At 38.5% G+C, this 26337-nt stretch overlaps 1 protein-coding gene across 2 annotated transcripts in view; it reads right to left on the bottom strand.

Moving 5' to 3' along the window:
* Positions 1-26337, bottom strand: part of WDFY2 (WD repeat and FYVE domain containing 2) — a 171061-nt gene that overhangs the window by 37121 nt on the left and 107603 nt on the right. For both annotated transcript variants that reach the window (XM_022574765.2, XM_089899617.1), the window contains 2 exons: positions 9904-9958; positions 5312-5462 (listed from right to left, as the gene is read on the bottom strand). In XM_022574765.2, the coding sequence (XP_022430473.1) occupies positions 5312-5462; positions 9904-9958 (206 nt within the window). The remainder of the gene's footprint in view (positions 1-5311; positions 5463-9903; positions 9959-26337) is intronic.

Raw genomic sequence — 26337 nt, 5'->3', positions numbered from 1 at the left:
AATGGCCAAAATGTGAATTGACACATGCCTGAAGCTATTCACTCCGTATTACAGTAAGAGCTAAAGTTTGAAAACAACCCAAAAGTCCATCAAAAGAGGACTTATTAACTATGATACATCCATGCAAAAGAATACTACACAGCTGGGAAATTTGACATGGAGTAATTTCCAGGATATATTATTTTATATATATATATATATTTTAAATAGAGACTTAGATGTTACAGCCTTAATAGCCTTCTGTTAACTTTATATTTATTATTATTTTAAAAAAATTTTGGCTGCACCCCACGACATGTGTGATCTTAGATCCCTGACCAGGGATCGAACCTGCACCCCTGCACTGGAAGCACGGAGTCCTAACCCCTGGACCACCAGGGAAGTCCCTCCAGGATATATTATTAAGTGTGTGTGTGGGAAAGCCAAGGTTTATGCAAGTTTATATGCTACACTAACTTCGTGTAAGAAAGAGGGAAACATAAATATAAGTGTGTGTGTGTGCTTATATTTACAAAAGGAAGCACTTTGATAAATCAAGATTGATCAAAAATGGCTGCCAATGTTAAAGTGAGAAACAAGCTGACGGGAAAGGGGTGGTAGTGAGACTTCTCTCTCATTACATTGTTTCCATTATGGAATCTTGTAATTATGTACATGTGAAAAATACTTATACATTTTTTTAAATCCCCTAAATCGACAACAAAGTAAAGTGAATAAACCTACTGTCAACTTGCTGATATAACCACAGAGTTAAAAGAATTATTTCAAGTGACTTTAAAACACAGCATTTTGACTCTACATTCTTGGTAGAATATATTCTCAGGACAAAGAAAGCTGCAAAAAAAAAATCTAAAATCTTATTCAGTAGTCTTGCTATTATAATATTGCTATTACTATTTCAAACAACTTAAATATACCATGGGATAAAGCAAATAAAGAATTATGCTGATGTTTAGGAACAAAGGTTTTTAGTCCAAAAGAATCAAGTACAGAAATGACGTAAAGGGGCTTCCCTGGTGGCGCAGCGGTTGAGAGTCCGCCTGCCGATGCAGGGCACACGGGTTCGTGCCCTGATCCGGGAAGATCCTAGATGCCGCAGAGCGGCTGGGCCCGTGAGCCATGGCCGCTGAGCCTGCGCATCCGGAGCCTGTGCTCCGCAACGGGAGAGGCCACAGCAGTGAGAGGCCCGCGTACCGCAAAAAAAAAAAAAAAAAAAAAAGAAGTATGCTATAATGTTAAATTTGAATTAGAAATATTATGTGAACTAATCATTTATTTTCTTTTTTTAAATACACATACATATATTTGCTAGCTATCTCTGAATACTATTCCTAAGAGAAATGGCCAATTCCAGGACTGGGACAGGAAGGTACCAGATGAGCTTAAGACATGTCGTGTCAAAAGGCAAAGATGCTATCAAAGGCTAGTGGGGCTGTATCAAAAAGACATAGCAGCCAACATGATGTGGCTCTTACTGGCCAAAGATGGGACAATATGAGCATCAAAAAAAGGGGGGGTGCAATTTACTGAAATATACTGAATATATTATTAAAAAACAAAACCCTAAGAGTTTATAATAATGCTCAAAGCCAGAGTGATTGGCATTTAGTATGATATGAGGAAATATGGAAATCAGGATAATCTTAATAGCTTTTCAGTACTCTTTCCACAAATAGGAATAGATAGAAGAACGCTTGGTGGAAAGGCATTTGACTATATAGGGTGACATCTTGGAAATATCTCCAACAGGAATAAATTCTTAAAATGAAGAGTACCTGAATTAGTTTTGTGGAAGCATGAAAAATGTGACCAAAACTTGGTCAAGTGACAGACTGAAAGGTGTGGCTAGGTAAAGTATTCACAAAAATAAAGACCAGCAATTGAAGTGGGGAAAGGAAAACAGTTCTATTTCCTACATCAGCCTGCCATGGGACCTTTGGGAAATACCTCCGTTCTGCTATATCTAGTTGTGCAGAGGGCTAGCGCAAAGATTTTAATACCCTAGTTCTAATCCTGGTTCTGCCAGTTAACAGTCATGCGACCTTGAAAAGGTTTCTTATTCTTAATCTTTTTGAGCCTCTCTGAGGCTTTTCTACACGTGAAAATTGAGAATTAGGTCTTTATGTTTTGATAGTGAACAAAGTAACATTATGTAGAAGTACTATGTAAACTCTCAGGGACCGCAAAGGTAAGATATTTTCTTCTTTTTCCTCACCTTCACTTTCTTCCTATTGTTGTTGTTAACATGACAGTTCACTTAATATTCACTTAAATAGTTAAGTGAATATTAGTTCACTTAAAGCAACAAAGATTTTGAGGTGATTCCGAAATTGATAATTCAACTTGAGAACTAGTCAGTCTCTGTCATCCTTTATTTCTCTACTTGAATTTTGGTTACTTTCATTGTTTATTTACTTCTCTGCTAAGAGGCCTGAAAGAAGAGGAAAAAGGGTGATGTCAATCTGACTTATTCTATCACTTGTTGGCTTGACTATTTGAGGTGCAGATGGAAGAGAATCAATCCGTCTGTAGAAAATTCTTATGTACACCACCAGTGCCCACTATGAAGAGAAATAGGGGTCATAATATTATTCTGAACATTTTATGTTATTTTAACAGATCTTCTTCCTTTCCTTACCACTAAAAAACTGAAAAACCAAAAAGACCAAAAACCGGTAAGTACAGAAGGTGGCAGAACGAAGAGGAGGGGTGAGGTGATGGAGGAGGGTTCCCATGAAAAAAGCATGTTTAAAAACTGAATTTTAACGTGAATCCCAACACTGTATGGGTTGCCCGTTAACAATCTATGCATCAGGCAGCTCCCAGAAAAAACCCTGCAGCCTTGGGAAAGTTGCGTGGGTCTCGGCTGCAAAAGCAGTGCTGTTATGCATGAGCATGCGGCACTGGGAAAATACCAGGCAGACAGATGCTCCCGGGTGCAAGGGCTGGCACTGTGGTTCCAGAATTGGAGCTAAGGAGGCAGAGCTGGTAGAGGTGAGGGAGTCTTCTGGAAGGGCCTCTCTGTCTGCAGTATTGCAGCTGCCTTCCACCTTAATAGCAAAGTTGGACTGGAGGGTCATTTGCACTGGGGAAGGAAGCCTGAGGCTTTCACTGCACACACAAGTTTCTGATAGCCAATCACATGTTTGTTTTCTGCTTGGTAAACCACATGGCAAAGAAGAGTCGAAAAATGAAGATGACTTTTGGAGATGCCGGAAGAGAGGAGTCAAAGACTATAAGAGTCAGGACAAGTTTAATTCTGTGTACTTGTGGGGTTTTTTGTTTTTTGTTTTCATTTTCAGATCGTTTAAAAAGTAAACTTCTTAAGGGCAAGATCTGTATTTTTTTCTATACTCCTTAGTTTGGTTAGGTGATACAGAAGATACCTCACTAGGCGTGGCTAGTGATATAGAAGCCAGCATGTTAAGAACAAATTATATTGATGCCATTAGTTCTGTTCTCAGAGGGATAATGCAGTATAATGGGAAAAACCAGCAGTCCAAGGCAGAAGACCTGGGTTCTGGTGGTGATTTTCCTACATACCAGCTGGGTGGCTGCAGATAAGGCATGTGACCCTCTCTGGGCTTCAGCTGGCTCACCTGTAAATGAGAAATTGGATGGATGATCTCTAAGGGAGATCCAATACTAACACTACAAGAAATCATTAATCCATTGGCAGGAGAGTTCATGTATTTCAATTCAAGCATTATGCTTGTCTGAACTGGCTTTTAGAAAGTAAACTTTGTAGTTTCTTTCTTTAAGCACCCTCTCAAAGATAAGTTGATCTTTTTTTTTTTTTTTGCGGTATGCGGGCCTCTCACTGTTGTGGCCTTTCGCGTTGCAGAGCACAGGCTCCGGACGCGCAGGCTCAGCGGCCATGGCTCACGGACCCAGCCGCTCTGCGGCATGCGGGATCTTCCCGGACTGGGGCACGAACCCGTGTCCCCTGCATCGGCAGGCGGACTCTCAACCACTGTGCCACCAGGGAAGCCCGATAAGTGATCTTGATTTCCATTCCTTGTCGCCCTTGCTTCTGGTCTTCTTGGTAACATGCCACTTTTACAGCCTTCCATATGGCCATTCTCAGTTTCTTCATCTTGCCCTTCCAGTTGGAAAATAAGAGTGACATTAGCCTAAACACACACACACACACACACACAACTACTGCCACATGTCTGCAAGGAAACAGCAAGGTGCAATACTTTGTCAGGTGGTTGCAAATCACTGAACAGGCATATAAATACTAGATGAAAATCTGAAAGCAAGTCTTACTGTTTCATCCTGTTTTTGCAGACAAGTGATCTGTTTATAACTATTTCCTCATCTGTCAGAAGGTGGAGAGATTCTACGCTTTTTAAAGAAGAAACTCAGGGTCCTTTACTCCTCAGAGTGGTAGCATCACCAGTGCAGGCTTCTCACTTGTCAGGCCTGTGTTCACTGGAGCCCAGGGGGCTGGATGTGAGGATTACCCAGCATTGGCAGGTGTTCACACTGAGCACATGGACCCTGGAGACTTGAGAGATAAGAGTTAATATCGTTCTACATATCCTGGAAAAGTCTGGTACCTGGAACAAAGACTGCGTAGCATTACTGTGTAGATACCAGTCAGCCTGCTCTGGTCCTGGCATGGTGGCCTCTCAATAAATATTCTTAAAATGAATAGGAATCCTGTGGTTCTTCTGCCAGGCACCAAAATGGGAATGTTTCCAACCTTAATACCTATGCGTAAATTATTTCTGTTCAAAAATAAAAGACTGTATTTCAGTGACAGTTTTATCTCCACGTTCCATAATTCTTTCTGACAGCTGAGGCTCACAAATCTGGGCTGTGTACTGTCTAGATGTCAGACTTTGTATCACAGCAGACCCACAACCTGCTCGGCAGTAACTTATTTCAGGTGAAATTACTTTACTCCACCTACATGAGGACCCTTGATGATTTATGTGTTAGGAAAGTTTATAAGCACTTTTTTTTTTTCTTGCGGTATGCGGGCCTCTCACTGCCGTGGCCTCTCCTGTTGCAGAGCACAGGCTCCGGACGCTCAGGCTCAGCGGCCATGGCTCACGGGCCTAGCTGTTCCGCGGCATGTGGGATCCTCCCGGACCAGGGCACGAACCCGTGTCCCCTGCATCGGCAGGCGAACTCCCAACCACTGCACCACCAGGGAAGTCCAGTTTATAAGCATCTTAATCAGTAGGGCAACTAGCAAATAAAACAAGAAACTTTCAAGCTGCACATACCCAAAATGTTCATGAAAGAAAGAAGTCAACAGCTAAGTTCCCACCAAGGGATTTTGTCCAGCAAAGGATACTGCAGGCCTGAGGCCACAGCACTGGTGCGATAACCTCCCAGGCGTTGCCCACTCTCAGAGCAGTGCCAGGCAAATTGCTTGTCCTGTCCCGTGCTCAGCACCCACTCCAGCTCCAGGACAAACAGGATCATCGTCACTCTGCTCTGATGCGCTAAAAGCCAAGAGACAAGAAAACAACCCATAAAGCATCCTAAAAGAGGCTGGTAAAGCATGGTCCACAGAGGTGCATCATTCTCTCCTCCCCACCCCAGAGTAAGCTGAATAGTATATAATCATTACAAACAAGGGCTAGAACAGTGGTTCTCATCAGGGGGACAGGCATGCCCCTGGAGAAGACCACATCCGCGTTTCCATAAGAAAATTTTCCCCAACCACTTCCGTGGCGGTCCAGTGGTTAAGATTCCATGCTTCCAACGCAGGGGATGTGGGTTCGATCCCTGGTTGGGGAATTAAGATCCCACATGCCACGTGGCGTGGCCAAAAAAATAATTAATTATTTTTTTAAAAAAGAAAGAAAATTTTCCTAACACCCAAAGGGCCTGGACCACCTCTCTCAGACATGTTAGAACTGCTGGACTAGAGAAAGGCAGGTCAGTGTGACTACAAAACACATTAGGAACAACGTTCTGCTAATAAATTCACTGGTGTCTGTTTATTTAAGCTTTAAAAAAAGCAAAGAGCATTACTGTTCTCCTTTTGATGAAGGCTTGCTTTTAAATCCACAACAAAATTCTAGATGAATTTTCTGTGAGAAATCAAATGTTTGGAGCTTGGAGAGGAGGGCAGAATTATTCCCAAGTGCCATATAAAAAAGAATGAAATATCCCTTACGTCAAAGCATACATAATGAGATAATGAGAGCAAATTTCCCAGGGTTGCTTATATACAAGGACAACACCATCACGGAAGTACTGCATCACACAATTTCAGAGTTAGAAGAACTATTCATGTCATCTACTCCATCTCCCTATTTTACACGTGGGCAAACCGAGGCATGATCGAGTTGAGTAGTTTGGCCAGTCTCATGGCTTCTCAATTACCAAATAAAATCAGTAAAATATTCGCTTTCTTCCTCTTACACAATTCCAGGGGGAGAGGTATAGGGGGTCCACGGCCACTGAACAGAGCTGCCTGGAATAAACAAAGATTGATATCCCAGAACTTGGACCCACTGGGCTCTGTGCCCAGGAGCTGGCAGCCTGGTGGGTGAGAGGAGACTCATCCTGTGTGTGACGAGGTGACAGAGAAGCCACCAGCTTCCCATTTGGATCATGAAAATAGGACTGGACATGGATGGATCAATGCAGCTCTATCAGCAATAACAGCATCACTGCCAATCTCTGAGTGTCTAACAAGTGCCAGGTACTTAAAGATATTGTCTCACTTAGTCATTGTAATGACTCTGCAAAGCTGGGTGTTTTCCTCCTTTTACAGACACAACCCAGCCTTGCCAAGATGGCGCTTCTAGACTGGCTAACAAACAATACAGTCCGAACCATAGTGAATACCTCCGGGACAGACATTTCACCAAATGCCTGATGTTTTAAAATCCTATATTTGGCGCTTGGAGAATCTAAAGGGATTGAGAAGGGGTATAGAAACAATAATACTGTTAACAATAATATCTGCCTTTCAGAGACTCGGCCACCATCAAGATCAAAACATTGTCTTAAACTAAAAGATGGGACTTCCTGGAGAAACTTCTGAAGATCTTGTCATGTCTGTGTCATCAAATGCCCAATTTAAGTTCCACCAATGGTGGAATAAAAGTGAACTCTCTAATGGTTCACTTTCAACTGTACCCACGTCTATTGCAGGCAGAAAGTGGTCCCCAGCGCTTCGCTCCCTTTTCTCATGAAGGGGCCTTTGATCTTTCTGTTACTTTGTAAGTCCAAGGGGTTGACAGTAGCCCAGAAGATAAGGGGGTTTACAGCCCTCTGAGCTGCCAGAGGAGGAGACAGAGGCTCAAAAATGTTACGTGACTTGCTCAAAGCTACATAATCAATGAGTGATGAGGCTAGAATTAAAACCCTAGTCTCTCTGCCAAAGTTGGTTCTCTTTCTCTGTCAGGCTGCCTATGACTACTGAAAAGACAAACAAAAACAAACAAAAGACAAACCCTAAAACTCAAAGCACATAATCTTTCTAAGGTGACAGAATTCTCTTATTCAAAAAGAAACCCTTTGAAGATACATACGTATTGTTAAGCTTCAGGAACCTGGGCTTGAAGCCTGGCTGTACTTCTTAAATAGGAGCCATGACCTTGATCTTACGGAGGAAGCATCCAGTTTCTCACAATTAAGTACAGTTGACTCTTGAACAATGCACATTTGAACCGCGTGGGTCCACTTATACGCAGATGTTTTTCAACAGTAAATACTACAGTACTACATGATCCAAGGTTGGTTGAATCCGCGGATGTGGAGGAACCGTGACACAGAGGAACCTCGATATGGAGGAACTGCGGATACAGAGGCCCGATATAAATTATACATGGATTATCCACTGTGGGGAGGGTTGGTACCCTTTACCACTGCATTATTCAAGGGTCAACTGTATGATGTTAGCTATAGTTTTTTTTTGTTTGTTTTTGTTTTTTTTGTTTTGTGGTACTCGGGCCTCTCACTGCTGTCGCCTCTCCCGTTGCGGAGCACAGGCCCTGCGGCCATGGCTCACAGGCCTAGCCGCTCCACGGCATGTGGGATCCTCCTGGACCGGGGCACGAACCCGCGTCCCCTGCATCAGCAGGCGGACTCTCAACCACTGCGCCACCAGGGAAGCCCAGCTATAGTTTTTCATAGACGTTTCTCTCTCAAGTTGAGGAAGTTCCCCTCTATTTGTAATTTGCTGAGAGTTTTTATCATGAATGGGTGTCAGATTTTATCAAATGTTTCTTCTGCGTCAATTAATATGATCACATGATTTTTCTTCTTTAGTCTTTTGATGTGATGGGTTACACTGATTTTCAAAAGTTGAACCAGCTTTGCATATCTGGAATAAACCCCACTTGGTCATCGTGTATAATTCTTTTCATACATTGTTGGATTTGCTAGTATTTTTTTGAAGATTTTTACATCTAAGCTCATGAGAGATATTGGGTTGTAGTTTTCCTTTCTTGTAATGTCTTTGTCTGGTTTTGGTATCACTGACCTTTTAAAAAATGTTAATTGAGATAAAGTTCACATAATATAAAATTCACCATTTAAACCATGTTAAGAGTGTATAATTCACTGATCTTTAGTATATTTACAACGTTGTGCAATCATCATAGAAAATGTACTATTTCCAGAAAGTTCCATCACCTCAAAAAGAAACCCATACCCTCCACTCCCCCTTCCCCATCCCTGGGTAACCACTAATTTACTTTCTGTCTCTATGGATTCTCCTATTCTTGACATTTCATATAACTGTAACCATACAATGTATGGTTTTTTGTGTCTAGTTTCTTTCACTTAGCATGTTTTCAAGATTCATCCACATTGTAGCAGGTATCAGTACTTCATTCCCTTTTTATGGCCAAATAAGAATTCACTGTATTGATACACTACATTTTGTTTATCCATTCATTCATACATGAACATTTAGGTTGTTTCCACTTTTTGGCTATTGTGAATAATGCTGCTATACATAAGGGTATAAAAATATCTGTCCCTGCTTTCATTTCTTTTGGGAATAAACCTCACTTGGTTGTGACGTACTTACCTTTTTATATACTGCTGAATTTGATCTGCTGAAATTTTGTGTAGATGTTTTTGCATCTATTTTCACGGGGGATGCATAGATACTATGCATGTCTTGTTCACTATTATAATTCTCAGTTATTGGGACACAATAGGTACTCAATAAATGCTGGATAAGTGATATGTGAAAAAAAATTAAAGAATAAATCCATAGGGAAATGAATTTTGGCTCAAAATCTAGAAATAAAGAACTCAATGCTTAGAATTTTCCAAAATCAGGAGGAGCTGCTATGTCTTTGGAGGGTATCAGAGGAGAGGCTGGATGATCATGAATGAGGTCACGAGATTTGGAAGAAATGACGTCTAAGTGAAATGACGTCTACCTCTAATGTTCTGACCCCTGACATTGGCCTGGATGAAAAAAATCGTCAGTGAAAATTGCTCCTGATCTATACTATATAAAGGGCTTACAGTACACTGCCAATGTTGAAGACACAATAAAACCTGAATTCCTTCCCTTAGACAATATGAACACTTTCAGCCTTTTAAAATATTTACCCAAAAATGAAATGAGCTCCATGGAAAGCCAACCCTGGATCCCGCTCTCCAAGTCTTCTGCAGGGTTTCCAGGCAGTGGGGCGGAGCGGGCAGACAAAGGACAAAGGCTGTACGTTCTGGAGTCACACAGACCAAAGTGTGGTCTGGCTTCACACTTTACCAGCTACAAGACCACACGCCCAATCTCTTTGGGCCTCTGCTTCTTAATTCAAAAATGGGGATAATATTCACCACAAAGCGTTGCTGTTTTGTTCCCGCTGACTGCTGTAAAGTTAAGTCCTCTCTTGTGGCAGTGGAAGCCACTGAGAAACATTTCACGGTCTAAGACAATGAAAACACTGCTCTTGTTCCTACCTTGATAGTTTTTCACAGGAGTCATCTTGTTATAATCTTCTGATAGAAGAAACTCCTGCAAAAGAGAAGCAAAATATTAAGCAAAAAGAAATTCTGTAAGTGGATAAATATGTTTTGGTAAAACCGGATTGTATGAAGCAAACATCATCACAGAATTATATCTAACATGAATATTTTGCCAATCAACTCAGCATTTTCTGTACCTCTTTAAAAGTAACAATCATAATTACAATCCAATGCAATTATCATAGTTTTTACCTTATAACTCTGAAGTTGATTTTTTTTTTTCAAGTATACATGAGAAGAAAACTGGATCAAGTTCAAAGTCCTGATCCTGGTCAATTTTGAAGGTAAATCCAATTCAAATTACTTTTCTCTCTGTGGTGCCACAACTGAAATTTTGCAAGGTTCTGGCCAGTGAGCAAACGGAGGGCAACCCTCTACTAGGGAAATAAATGAGTTATTTTAAAGATTCTGTTTCTAATAACAGTAGCTTATTTCCTGGTACAACAAGCTTCTCAAGGCTGCATCTTACTCATCCCTATATCCCTACGGCACCAGGCACAGTGCTTTGGTACAGTAGGTAGTCAACAAATAGTGAAAAAATGGACATGTAAAAGGTATCTCCCAATCTGACGAGGTTAGTTTGGATATCTATCAAATGTACTCAAAAATATCAGTTTCTATATAACACACTGTGTGTACTCTTTGTGAGGACACATAGGAGGTGATTTTGTGTGTATGTTTGCATGCTTCACCTAAGCACATACAATGACCTATATGTAGAAGCCAACCAAGTGTTTATAAGCCCCAGCCAGGTCTTGAGTCCCTTACCTTCTTTCAAATGCAAAATGCCCATATAGTCTTAAACAGTAGGCTGTCAAATATAAGGAGAACTGTGAAGTGTAATAAATTGATGGCTTTATCTGAACTTAAAAACAGAACAATGAGTCTTTTCAAAACATTTGGAGGCTTCCAGAATTTCTCCTTGATGACTTCAAGAAAGGTGGTGGGAGGACAGACACAAAGACTCGCGACTTGCAGTCTGGGTATTTACTGAGTTCATATAGTTTGTGTGATTTTTCAGAAGTAAATAATTATACTGTTTTTGTGATAGATGCCACAAAGTTAAATAATGCACAAGGTGACGCGAGAGAATGAACACGGTAACAAAGCTCCTCTGGGTGTCTGCTTTTCCATCCCAGCCCTCCTTAAGAAGCTTATCTACAAATGGATTTTCTTCACCATGATTGTCTCAGTAATAACATTATTCAACTTGTCACTTTTAAAACTTCGTATCATTATTCCTACAAGGAGCGTCACTATATTCATTTCTCGTTTCTGAAGAGCTAGACTCACAACTGAAGAGAGAAGACTAATTTTTAAAGAAGTCAAGTTGTTTTCCCATAAGGAGCTTACAGTGTGGGTAAGAAGTCACGCATGTGTCTGAGCAACGGTTCAGTACCACCCTTAATCCCCGGCAAGAGTAGCTCAACCCTGGGCCCCATACTTTAGAGTGCCCCAAATTTCCTAACAAACACACAAAACAAATTTCTTAAAGACGACTGTTATTTGAGCAAGTGTTTACTGAGTTCATCTAGTGCATAGGCTATTTTGAATATACTGAACTGGTTCTTTAGCTTGGGGAAAAGGTACATTCATTCCTTTTGGAAACAGGCAGGGTATAAAATAAACAACTTGTAGATCTGTGCTTAAGGTTAACATACACATACACAATACAATTACCAGTTCACTGCATAGGTAAACTTAATTTTTTGTTCATTTGTCTTTCCTATGAAAATAGATACATAATCATGGAGAAAGCATGGGAAATTGCCAGCATTCTTTTTCATTATTACTTTTTTGATCAAAGAAACAATATGCTATCCTAGGAATTGTAAGACTGATAAATACTAAACAGTCTCTTATGATACCACTTCTCAGAGATAATTATTATGGAAAGTATAATTGGAATAATAAAACAAAATATTAATATTATTTAACAATACTTTTTTCTGGTAACAAATCATGCACATCATTCCATATGAGTACATACTTAGCAACTTCAATCTTTTTAATGACTGCATAGGATTTTTTTTTTTTTCGGTACGCGGGCCTCTCACTGTTGTGGTCTCTCCCGTTGCAGAGCACAGGCTCCGGATGCGCAGGCTCAGTGGCCATGGCTCACGGGCCTAGCCGCTCTGCAGCACGTGGGATGTTCCCAGACCAGGGCACGAACCTGCGTCCCCTGCATCGGCAGGCAGACTCTCAACCACTGCGCCACCAGGAAAGCCCTGCATAGGATGTTTTTAATGTCCTTCTATTGACAAATGTTTACACTGCTTCCAGTTTTCCTTATTAAAAAAATATCACATGAACCCACAGCCGACATCATTCTCAATGGTGAAAAACTGAAACCATTTCCTCTAAGATCAGGAACAAGACAAAGTTGCCTACTCTCACCACTATTATTCAACACAGTTTTGGAAGTTTTAGCCACAGCAATCAGAAAAGAAAAAGAAATAAAAGGAATCCAAATTGGAAAAGAAGAAGTAAAGTTGTCACTGTTTGCAGATGACATGATACTATTCATACAGAATCCTAAAGATGCTACCAGAAAGCTACTAGAGCTAATCAATGAATTTGGTAGAGTAGCAGGATACAAAATTAATGCACAGAAATCTCTTGCATTCCTACACACTAATGATGAAAAGTCTGAAAGAGAAATTAAAGAAACACTCCCATTTACCACTGCAACAAAAAGAATAAAATACCTAGGTATAAACCCACCTAAGGAGACAAAAACCTGTATGCAGAAAACTATACAACACTGATGAAAGAAATTAAAGATGATACAAACAGATGGAGAGATATACCATGTTCTTGGATTGGAAGAATCAACACTGTGAAAATGACTAAATTACCCAAAGCAATCTACAGATTCAATGCAATCCCTATCAAACTGCCAATGGCATTTTTCACACAACTAGAACAAAAACTTGTACAATTTGTATGGAAACACAAAAGACCCCAAATAGCCAAAGCAATCTTGAGAAAGAAAAATGGAGCTGGAGGAATCAGGCTCCCTGACTTCAGACTATACTACAAAGCTACAGTAATCAAGACAGAATGGTACTGGCACAAAAACAGAAATATAGATCAACAGAACAGAATAGAAAGCTCAGAGATAAACCCACACACATATGGTCACCTTATCTTTGATAAAGGAGGCAAGAGTATACAATGGAGAAAAGACAGCCTCTTCAATAAGTGGTGCTGGGAAAACTGGAGAGCTACTTGTAAAAGAATGTAACATGTAGCTAAAATATACATGTAGTATAAAATATACATATAACATGTAGCTAAAAATAAACTCAAAATGGATTAAAGACCTAAATGTAAGGCCAGACACTATAAAACTCTTAGACGAAAACATAGGCAGAACACTCTATTACATAAATCACAGCAAGATCCTTTTTGACCCACCTCCTAGAGAAATGGAAATAAAAATAAAAATAAACAAATGGGACCTAATGGAACTTAAAAGCTTTTGCACAGCAAAGGAAACCATAAAAAAGATGAGAAGACAACCCTTAGAATGGGAGAAAATATTTGCAAACAAAGCAACTGACAAAGGATTAATCTCCAAAATATACAAGCAGCTCATGCAGCTTAATATCAAACAAACAACCCAATCCAAAAATGGGCAGAAGACCTAAATAGACACTTCTCCAAAGAAGATAAACAGATTGCCAACGAACACATGAAAAGATGCTCAACATCACTAATCGTTAGAGAAATGCAAATCAAAACTACAATGAGGTATCACCTTACACTGGTAAGAATGGCCATCATCAAAAAATCTACAAACAATAAATGCTGGAGAGGGTGTGGAGAAAAGGGAACCCTCTTGCACTGTCAGTGGGAATGTAAATTGATACAGCCACTATGGAGAACAGTATGGAGGTTCCTTTAAAAACTAAAAATAGAACTACCATATGACTTAGCAATCCCGCTACTGGGCATATACCCTGAGAAAACCATAATTCAAAAAGAGTCATGTACCACAATGCTCATTGCAGCACTATTTACAATAGCCAGGACATGGAAGCAACCTAAGTGTCCACTGACAGATGAATGGATAAAGAAGATGTGGTACATATATACAATGGAATATTATTCAGCCATAAAAAGAAACGGAATTGAATTATTTGTGGTGAGGTGGATGGACCTAGAGTCTGTCATACAGAGTGAAGTAAGTCAGAAAGAGAAAAACAAATACTGTATGCTAACACATATATATGGAATCTAAAATAAAAAAAAAGGTTCTGATGAACCTAGGGGACAAGAATAAAGACACAGATGTAGAGAATGGACTTGAGGTCATGGGGAGGGGGAAGGGTAAACTGGGAGGAAGTGAGAGAGTAGCAGTGACATATATACACTACCAAATGTAAAATAGATAGCTAGTGGGAAGCAGCTACACAGCACAGGGAGATCAGCTCGGTGCTTTGCGACCACCTAGAGGGATGGGATAAGGAGGGTGAGAGGGAGATGCAAGAGGGAGGGGATATGGGGATATACGTATGCATATAGCTGATTCACTTTGTTATACAGCAGAAACTAACACAACAATGTAAAGCAATTATACTGCAATAAAGATGTTAGAAAAAAATATCACAGGGTCAATCAATTTATGACAAAGAAACCAAGAATATACAATGGGGAAAGGAGAGTCTCTTCAATAAACTGTTGGGAAAACTGTACAGTCACATGCAAAACAATGAAACTGGACCACTATCTTATACCATATACAAAAATTAACTTAAAATGGATTGAAGACTTGAACATGAGACCTGACCATAAGACGCCTAGAAGAAAACATAGGTGGTAAGTTCCTTGACATTGGTCTTGGTGATGATTTTTTGGATATGATACCAAAAGCAAAGGCAACACGAACAAAATTAAACAAGTGGAACTACATCAAACTGAAAATCTGCACAGCAAAGGAAACCATCAACAAAACAAAAAAGTGACCTACTGAACAAGAGAAGATATTTGCAAATCATATATCTGATAATAGATTATATCCAAAATATATAAAGAACTCAAACAAATCAATAAAAAAACCACAAATAATATGATTTAAAACTGGGCAGAGGATCTGAACAGAAATTTTTCCAAAGAAGACATACAGATGGCCAACAGGTAGATGAAAAAGTGCTCAACATCACTAATCATGTGGGAAATGTAATTCAAAACCATAATGAGATATCACCTCACACCTGTTAGAATGGCCATTATCAAAAAGATAAAAGACAACAAGTGTTGGCAAGCATGTGGAGAAAAGGGAACCCTTCTGTATTGTTGGTAGGAGTGTAAACGGGTGCAGCCACGATGGAAAACAGTAATGGAGGGTCCTCAAAAAGTTAAAAATAGAACTACCATATGATCCAGCTATTCCTCAGGGTATTTAACCAAAGAAAACAAAAATACTGACCTGAAAACATATATATACTCCCATGTTCATTGCAGCATTATTTACAAATAGCCAAGACATGGAAGCAACCTAAGTGTCCATGGATGGATAAATGGATAGAGAAAATGTGATATATAACTACAATGGAATATTATTCAGCCATAAAAAAAACTTCTTGCCATCGGTGACAACATGGATGGACCTTGAGGGCATTATGCTAAGTGAAATACGGCAGACAGAGAAAGATAAATACCATATGATCTTGCTTACATGTGGAATCGTTAACAAAACAAAACAAAACACCCCAAAGAAAACTGAACTCATGGATACAGAGGACAGACTGGTGGTTGCCAGGGGCAGGGCAGGGTGGGATGATCAAAAGGGGTGAAGGTGATCAAAAGGTACAAACTTCCAGTTACAAAATAAATCCTGAGATATGTACAATCTGGCGACTATAATTAAAAATACTGCATTGTATATTTGAAAGTTGCTAAGAGAGTAGATCTTAAAAGTTCTCATCACAAGAAAAAAAATGTGTAACTGTGTGTGGTGATGAATGTTAAACAGGCTTGTGGTGATCATTTTGCCATATATACAAATACTGAATCATTATGTTGTATACTTGAAGCTAATATAATGTTATATGTCAATTATCTTAATTAAAAATGAGTTGTGTATAAATATAATCACATAAAATGTACTGTATCTCTTTATATTTCTAGCAGTATTTCAATAAAATAAAGTTCTAGAAGTAGAATTGCTGGACCAGAGGATATGACCATTTAAATTTGATAGATATTACCAAATTGACTTTATAAACGATTTTATCTACTAAACTTACAAACAATATAATGTAAAAGTTTGGCTGAAGCTTAGATTATCTTGTTGGGATTGACCAATCAAAGATATACACATTTTAAATTATCTTATCCATCTCTCTACCCTCCCTTCTTTATATTCAGCTGTCTACATATCTATCATCCTAATTTTTATTTTTTAAGAGCATTTTTAGATTCACAGCAAGATTGAGAGGAAAGTACAGAGATTTTTCATAAAGCCTCTGTCCTCACACATGCAGTCTCCCTCTTTATCAACATCCCACGGCAGAGTGGTACATTTGTTATAATTGATGACCTACACTGACACATCATTATCACCCGAAACCCACAGTTTACACTAGGCTTCACTCTTGGTGTTATAAATTCTGTGGATTTTGACAAATGTAAAATGACATCTATCCACAATTAGAGTATAATACAGAGTATTTTCACGCCCTAAAGATCCTCTGTGCTCTGCCTATTCATCTTTCTCTCCCGCTTAAGCCCTGGCACTACTGATCTATTCACCATCTCCAAAGTTTTGCCTTTTCCAGATTGCCATAGAGTTGGAATCATACACTAGGCAGCCTTTTCAGATGGTCTTCGTTTATTTACTAATATGCATTTAAGTTTCCTCCATGTCTTTGCATGGCTTGATTGCTCATTTCTTTTTAGCACTGAATAATATTCCATTGACAGGATGTACCACAGTTTACTAATCCATTCATCTACTAAAGGACATCTTGGTTGCTTCCAAGTTTTGACAATTGTAGATAAAGCTGCTATAAACATCTGTGTGAGCATTTTTGTGTGAACATAATTTTTCAACTCCTTTGGGTAAATACCAAGGATTGGTGGGTTGTATGGTGGGATTGCAATGAATCTATAGATCAAATTGGGAAGAATTGAAATCCTGACAGTATTGAGTGTTCCTATCTATGAACATGGAATATCTATTTGTTTAGTTCTTTGATTTAGTTCACCAGAGTTTCATAGTTTTCCTCATATAGATCTTGTACATATTTTGTTAGATTTACAATAAACTAATTCATCTTTTGGGGTGCTAATGTAAATGGTGTTGTGTTTTTAATTTCAATTTCTACTTGTTCATTGCCGATATACAAGAAATGACTGATTTTTGTATATTAACCTTGAATCCTGAAACCTCAATATAACTGCTTATAAGTTCCACGAGTTTTTTTTTAATCAATTCTTTTAGATTTTCTACATAAATGATCATGATCTCTGCAAACAAGATAGTCTTATTTCTTCCTTCCCAATCAGTATACCTTTTATTTTCATTTTTTGGTCTTATGCATTAGCTAGAACTTCTAGTACAATGTTGAAAAGGAATCATGAGAAGGAATCAATGTTGAAAAGGAATCATTAGCCTTGCCTGGAACCTGATTTTAGGGAAAGCTGCTGGGTTCTCATCACACCTGTTTTTAATGCTCACAGTAATAGATCAAACAATACAGTATATATAAGGAAGAGGTTAGTAATTATCTCCACCCTCTGTCTCAATCCTTTGAAGGAATCAGTGTTTGTTAAAGGTCTGTGGTATCCTTCCACATCTTTTTTTTTTTCTAAAGAAAACCCTTATGCAAACATATATAGTTTTTTTGGTTTGTTTTGCTGTACAAAATAGGATCACACTATAGATATTATTCTACAACTTGCTCTTTTCATTTATATCAGAACTATCTTTCCAGGACAAAACACACTCCAAAATATGGATATGCCATATTTTATTCAAGTATCCCCCATTAAATCGACTTTATTCTGCTTGTCTCCTATTTTTTACTATTGCAAAAATACGGCAAGAAATGTCTTTGAATGCATAAACATATGAACTAATGTATATGTTGAAAAGATTGCTGGCCTCAAAGACTGTGTACACTTAATATTTTAATAAACTCTACCAGATCACTTTCTAGATGTATGCAGTATTTCATTTCCCCACCATCCGGCCCTCATACGACAGCATATTTCCCCATATCTCATCAGCATTAGATATTACTCATCTTTTCAATTTTTTGTCAAATTAATGTACAAAACAGTTATAACTCACTATGGTTTAGTACGTATTACCCTAACTGCTTATGAGTCAGAGCACTTTTTATATGTTTATTTGCCATATTCATTTCTTGTTTTATGAATTTTGTCTTCAAATTCTACTGCAGCCTGGTTTCCTAAAAAGTAGAGTTAGAGGTGAAACTTAAGTGCTATTTCTTTGTTTGGAGATGTGATATCAGTGGTCTGAGTGAGGGGGAAGCAAAGTGAAGCAAAAAAAGATGAATGGTGTATCACTAAGCTCGGCCGTGTTTCATGAAGAACCCAGCTAGTTCTCCAGCATATAATAGGTCTCTGGACAGAACAAACACCAGAATTTGGAAGAATCCATTGGAGAGGGGGATGAAGAGGGAATTTATCTGCCAGCTCTCTCCTCCCTTGTTTTGAAATTTGATCACAACTCCACAGAACTTATTTCCCCCCTCCTTCTGCCTATCCTTGTTAGCAGCCACTAGGGGAAGTCAGAGTTTAGGCCTTGCCAGAGCTGTACTTCATACAACTCAGAAAGCCACTGAGGATATCTTCTTTGAGTTTTGGTTTAAAGATAACAAAGCACAGTAGTAGGTAAGAGTTCAGAGCTCGGGCACTGGAGCCAAACTGTCTGGTTTAAATCCCAGCTAAGGGCTTCCCTGGTGGCGCAGTGGTTAAGAATCCGCCTGCCAATGTAGGGGACACGGGTTTGAGCCCTGTCTGGGAAGATCCCACATGCTGTGAAGCAACTAAGCCCACGCGCCACAGCTACTGAGCCTGCGCTCTAGAGCCCGTGAGCCATAACTACTGAGCCCGCGTGCCACAACTACTGAGCCCACGTGCCACAACTACTGAAGCCCGCGCGCCTAGAGCCCGTGCTCCACAACAAGAGAAGCCACTGCAGTGAGAAGCCCGCGCACCGCAATGAAGAGTAGCCCCCGCTCGCCACAACCAAATAAAGCCTGCGCACCGCAAAAAAGACCCAACACAGCCAAAAATAAAAATAAAAAATAAATAAATTTAAATCCCAGCTAAAACATGTACTAGTTACATGACCTTGGACAAGTTACTCAAGATTTCCGTGATTTGGTTTTCTTCTCTGTAATAGCTTCATAAGACTGCAGTAAGGATTAGTTAATCCTTATGAAGCATTTAAAACAGTGCCTGGCACACAGTAAGTACTCTTTGCGAGTTACGTTAAATAAATAAATGCTACCTTTGGAAAATGAATTAAGCATCTTACCTTAAAAAAAAAATCTTCTGGAATATAATGAACAATTCTGATTGAAGAATTAGAGAGAATTCAGCTATAAAATCGTGAATGCCTGGTCCTTTTAAAAATAGCAACTTTTAAACAATTTTTCTAATTTCAGTTATTGGTCTATGGAAGCTTTCTACCTCTCCTTGAGTCAAATTTATTAATTTATTTTTGTTATAAAATCATACATTTTCAGGACTTCCCTGGTGGTCCAGTGGCTAAGACTCCATGCTCCCAATGCAGGGGGCCTGGGTTCGATCCCTGGCCACACCGCAGGGCATGCGGGATCTTAGTTCCCCAACCAGGGATGGAACCCACGCCCCCTGCAATGGAAGCGCGGAGTCTTAACCACTGGACCGCCAGGGGAGTCCCAGGAGCTGCAACCTTTCTGAGGTCCACTTCCACAAGCAAATTTCAGGTTTTTTTCCAGGTAAAGTTCTGTATATATCATAATGTTTATGGATTCCCCAACCATTTAATACACGTGTAAAAACTGTGCTAGCATTTTAACGAGTGTCCTATCTTTATTTTTTACGTATCACCAGCAAAGTTGCTTGGTTTTTGTTGTTTGGACAAAGTTTTTGAGTATTGCGTCCCTATTTTCCCCATATGTCCTATGGTTTTAACTGTGTGATTCTGCACAGTGCAGTGATTTTAAAAAATGTATGTTGTGTTATAGCAGAATTAGGTGGTTACAAATATAATGTGGTTGTATCTGTTTTCTTATGCTTAATAGCATCTGCCTTTTATTTTTATAGTTTTCCTTAATGACACGTGCTAGGAATTTATCTATTTTATCAGTACTTCCTAAAACCCAGCTTTTGGTTTTATTTGCTGTCTTTTTGTCTTTCCTATCTCTAATTTCAGTATTTATTTTTATAATTCTCTCTTCCAACCTTCTTTTGGTTTATTTCTATCACTTGTTCATAAATTAAACTGAATGCCTGGTTCACATGTATACATCTTTATTTTAAAGTAGTAATATTTTAAGGTAAAATTGTCTAAATATAGATTTGACTGTATTCCATAGGTTTTGATACAAAGTTGCTTGCTTTTAAAACAATTTCTATATTGTTTTATGAATTACAGAAATATATCACTTATATATTCATTTCCTCTTTAGGAGTTACTTAGAAAAAACTCTTAATTATAAGCAGTTACATTTATGCCTATTTTTTGTTAATTTCTAGTTTTATTAGCTTATATTCAGTAAACATATAACATTTTTACTTTTTAGAATTTAGTTAAGATTTTTCTTTGTGGTCAAGATTAACGATTTTATAAGTGTTCTGTAGATGAGAAAAAAATGTATTTCATCCAAAGTTCTAGACCTATTTGTATATCCGTCCAATGAAACTTGATAATTTTCAAATAGTGTATATTTTTCCTTATTTTTTGTCTATTTGAATTTCAAATTCAGAAATAACTGCACTAGAGAATTGTGCTTTATTTTTAATATTTAATTTCTGATTATAGAAGTAATATGCTTACTATAAACAAAAACTATGGAACAATATCAAGAAGGGAATTTAAATTGTCTATATCTCTACCAAATAGTGATAAATACTGTTAATATTTTGATTATTTTGCTCTTCAATCTTTGCCCTGGTATACATAAGAACACAACTGGAATAGTAGTACTATTGAAGCATTTCCCATGTTATTAAATATTCTTTGAAAACATAAGTTTAATGGCTACATAATATTCCACTGGAAGGCTATATAAGATTTTAACTAATTAGTCCCTGACCATAACGTTTCTAAAACACCAGTTCTTATTACTATAAAAAATTGAGATTATCTTTATAAATAATCTTTGTCTGTTTTTATGATGGTTTTCTTTGGATGGTTTTCTAGAAATGGAATTATTGATATAAAGGTACAAATAGTTCTAAAGCTCTCATTGCATATCACCAATACTTTTTCTAAATAGTTTGTGTCAATTTATGTCCCCTCTATCAGTGTACGAGAGCCTATTTTATTCAATTCTAGCCAATTTGTAATTCTAAAATTGCTATTCCTTAGCTAAAAATAGAATTAAAAAACTTTAACACTTTAAAATGTTTACTAGCCCTTAATATTTCCTCTTTTGTGACTTTTTCTGCTATCTACAGGATTTTAGTGTTTTTATCTATTTGTATATGCTTATCACAGATTGAGCATAGTATCCTTTATCATATTTTAAGCAACTATTTGTTGTTTTCATTTAAATTGTATTCAAGCAGCTTTTTCAGAGTGAGAAATTTTGAATTTTATGTAATCAAATATGATATTTTCCTTTGTGATCTCCAGTTTTAAGCTTACATGTTCTTCCTGATAGAGACTGTTTATAAATGCCCAGTTTGTTTACTTCCAGCTTTTTGTTTTTCTTTTTTAAAGCTTTACTTTGTACATTTAAAGGTGCTTTAAGCTCCTGGAATTTATTTTGGTATAGGACATGAAGTGAAGATTAAAATCGAAAATTGATCTTCTTCTTAAGAGAAAACCAACTGCTTCAGCACTATTTATTTAAAAACTTTTCCCATCCACAACTAATTTCTAATGTCTTCTTTACCATATATTATGTTCTTACATATAATGGGTCTCTTCGGTAGTTATCTAACTCTGCTCTATCGATCTGCTATTCTATTCTTGCGTCAAAATAAAAATGACTTAGTTACTGCAGGTACAAAATATGTGTTAAAAAAAATATATGTGTTAACACAGAAGCTATGTGTGTCCTAATTTCTCTTCTTAAAAAAATGTAGCTAGGTGATCATTATAATAACCTTTTTTGTGACAAAAAGAAAGATCACATGAAGAATTTTGATTGGAATTGCACTAGATCTCTAAATTCAGGAAGAACTGACATTTAAAAGTCTTCTTCACTTTATAATTTTCTTCAGCAAAGTTTCACATATTTCTTTTTGAGATCATATTTAGATTTTTGTTAATTTCTGTGAGTGGGATTGTTTTTTCATTCCTCGGTAAACTGAGTAAAAAAAAAAAGACAGATTTATGATTGCTGTTTTTGGACTAAAACTGAAAAATAGTGATATCACAGTTCCTGGGAGACACTACTGACCCACTAAAAATCTTGATTTGTGGCAGCTACAGTGACATGATCAATACAGGAGAGGGTACAAGGTTACATGGGACATTTAACACAACTGTAACTGCCAAGGCAGAATGAAGCACCATTCCATTCCTAAGATTTAGAAGGAAAGGAAGAAGGCATGTTTCAGATCAAATTAAGGAAAGATAAGAAAAGAGAAAACAACTGGCAAGACTGGTTACGTCCCAATTTAAGGGCCGTTATTGATGGAGCTTTGGACTGGGGGTTGCAGCAGAAAATAAAAATGGAGTAATGCTACTAAGCTTCTTCATACATTTTTCAACACTTTTCTACTACTCCTCGTCTCTTTGAATTCCTATGAAAACCAGGTCCTGCAGAATAAGTCAATCAGATGGTAGTATTCCTTTATTTGGGCAACATCGTACTGAAAGGAAAAGTTGCCAATATGCCCTGTCATTAAAGAATGTCAACAAGGCCTGTGCTTGTGTACACACATGCCGTTCTCGACCCCCTCAAGGCACGTTTCACAAGAACGATGATTATTTCCTATGGGTTTATAAAAACTCCTCTGTCAAGTAGATACCAGGGCTCTTGTTTGGTAACAGAGGTCACCTTCACCTGAGTCAAGTTGTTCCTCAGCTTTTTGTCAGTCTAAGAAAGAGGTCAACAGGCAGTACTTTATGTTTTCACTCAAATGAAAGGTATGTTTGGGCTTTTTTTCTGGTCATCCTTAGACTCCTACACATCACAAGTTCCAGGGATGTCCTGGATTCTTCTGGGAAATGCAGGAAGTAATGGAACAGCAGACTAGGATCCAGAGTGCCATGCTGCAGCTTCTGGTTCCATCCAGGGACCAGGCAGGCATGACAGGAGCACAGTATGGCCCAGGTGCTGGAAGAAATTAAAGTATCCGCACCGCTTCAAAGACACCCTAATTTTGTGTGAATGTCAAGGCAGCAGCCCTCACCCTAGACCAAGTATATTTCCTGACCAGTTTTCTTTCTTTCTTCCTCCCTCCCTCTCTCTCTTTCTTTTCTTACAAAGTGATGTTCAACCACTGCAAAATATAAGAACTTTTGAACAATCAATATTAATTAAATTAGCAAGCAAGGAGCTTGCCTCCTCTGCTGTTCCCATGGTTATCCTGACTCTCTGTCTGAGTTTACAGTAAGGGAATGCTACACAGCTCTAAGCACGGCCCACCTGCTCACTTATCAAGCTTCAGTGAAATAGATCCTGAAGAATTCTAATAATAGAACCATGGTATCTTCCACATTAAAAATATATATAAATATAAAGTTTCTTGCTTTAGTTGAAAGTTTGCCAATGAGCTCTTATTTCTTAAAATATAGCACTACTTGAGGGAGTAGAAATGTCTAAAATCAGATAATTTGCTACTGAGTCTGTTGTGTTTGTTGCATATCAGAACATATAAATTGATTTAATGCTTGATAAATTTAATTATTATAAGGAAAACTGAATCAGAGTCTCTGTATAGGTTTTCCTCTTCCACAGGGGGAAAAAAAAAGTCAAACCAACAGCAAGGTCATACGAAAAATAAACAGGAACTCTTAACTCAGCCCAAACGTGATGAAAAATGAAGGGAGGAATGTCATCAGCTTAACTACCCAGCAAAAGTGTCACAAAGTACACAGCTCTGAGGTACTCCTCTATGTGTGCCTAGGCAAAGCCATTACTGAGGAGAGGAAATATATGAAAAGTTTCTTGAACACATAGGTACTACATTTCTGGTTGGGAACAGAGGTGTCTTCTTCCTGCATCTGCCTTCATAAAGTAGAAATTGATCTAAAGCCAGAATCGTGTTGGGAAGCTCCATATTGGTAAAATTCTCATTTTACATTTCCATGTAAAATCCATTTCTGCTTCTGCTTTAAAAATGTTCAGAACATTGTCAAATATATTACTTAGTACCTCAATTATTAATTTACATGAGGGTGACTGACATTTTTTATTGTGGTAAAAATACGTAATATTGAATTTACCATCTTAACCATTTTTAAGTGTACAGTGGTGTAAAGTATATTCACACTGTTGCACAATGTATCTCTAGGAACTTTTTATGAAACTGAAACTCTATACCCATTAAACACTAATTTCCAGCCCTCCCCCAGCCCTTGGTAACCATCTATTTTTTTTTTTATTTTATGATTTTGACTACTTTAGATACTCCACATGAGGACCATCATACAATATTTGTCTTTTTTTTTTTTGTGGTACGCGGGCCTCTCACTGTTGTGGCCTCTCCCGTTGTGGAGCACAGGCTCCGGACGCACAGGCTCAGCGGCCATGGCTCACGGGCTCAGCCGCTCCGCAGCATGTGGGATCTTCCCGGACCGGGGCACGAACCCGTGTCCCCTGCATCGGCAGGCGGACTCCCAACCACTGCGCCACCAGGGAAGCCCCAATATTTGTCTTTTTGTAACTGGCTGATTTCATAAAGCAAAATGCCCTTTCAGAAAGCTTATTTCATCAATGTTGTAGCATGTGTCAGAATTTCCTTCCTTTTTAAGACTGAATAATATTCTATGTATTTACCACATTAAAAAAAATCTATTCATCTGTCAAGAGACATTACACAACACTGTAAAGCAACTATACCCCAATTAAAAAAAAAAAAAAAGAGAGAGAGAGAGACATTAGGGTTGCTTTCACCTCTTGGCTATTGTGAATAATGCTGCCATGAACATGGGTGTATAAATCTCTCTTCCAGATCCTGCTCTGAATTATTTTGGGTATATATATTCATAAGCGGGACTGCTGGATCATATGGTAATTCTATTTTTAATCTTTTAAGGAACTGCCATACATAAGAAGGTGATTGACTATAAATTCAGTATTAGAAAATTCTTAACTACCCTTATAACTGCCTTCTTTTTTATTACCCAGTTTCATGATTAACAGTGTCTCCTTGTTGCCTTGGCTACCAGGTGGTTCAGAATCAAATTCAAGTCTTAATCATACAAACTGTGCTAGTCCTTATAATCTGCACACTTGTGTTACTCTGTATGTTTCACTCAGGCTCTTTTGGTTGCTGGGAACTCAAGCCAGTAAAGAAGAGAGGATTTACTGTAAAGAGATGGGAAGCGGTGGCCACTGAAACCACGCTGCCACTTCTGTCTCTCTCTTGCAGGCTCAGGGCCTCTCTCCTGTTATCTCTGTTTTTTTCTGCTATCTTTTCTCAACCAACCAGTCCCATCCAACAACTCAGCTTCTGTTCCCTCATAATTGGAGCTTGCATGTGGCCATCACCGCCCCTCTGGCCCCTCTCTACGTGACCTTTCAGCTTTACCTTCACCCACTGGCTTGCTCTCTTAGTACCTCCAGGTTCAAATTCAAGGCAGGAATCTGACCAGCCTAATTATCTTTTCTCACTAGGACCCTAGCCAGCCCATATGAAGCCCCTAGCCAGCCTCTGGGCTAAGCATCCACTGTAGGAGGTCACTACTCCGCGGAAGGAGGAGCGAAGGAGTCTGCATCTCATCCATGGGGTTCTCATTTGGCCTTTTTCTACCAATATGTCTTGCTCTCTCTTTGGATTTGCTTTCGATATGTGCTTTATTTTTCCTTTCTGCACAAGAACCAAAAAATTCAAATCCCAGAAGGATGATGCTAAGAAAGAACCTCGAAGATTCTCATGTTCTTACTTATGGCTGTCTCCACACTTTACCAATCAGTGGCCTGCAATTTGTACCTCTTAGTTGTCTTTTTGTTTAATCAGCAGTTCTCAAACTTTCGGGTCTCTAGTTTCCTTTACTCTTAA

The sequence above is a fragment of the Delphinapterus leucas genome, chromosome 18 (assembly GCF_059928025.1).
Source record: "Delphinapterus leucas isolate spDelLeu-1000000601 "Yukka" chromosome 18, BTC_Dleu_Yukka2, whole genome shotgun sequence".
Lineage (NCBI taxonomy): Eukaryota > Metazoa > Chordata > Mammalia > Artiodactyla > Monodontidae > Delphinapterus > Delphinapterus leucas.
The sequence above is the reverse complement of the archived record's forward strand: the minus strand, read 5'-3'. Positions and strand labels throughout refer to the sequence as shown.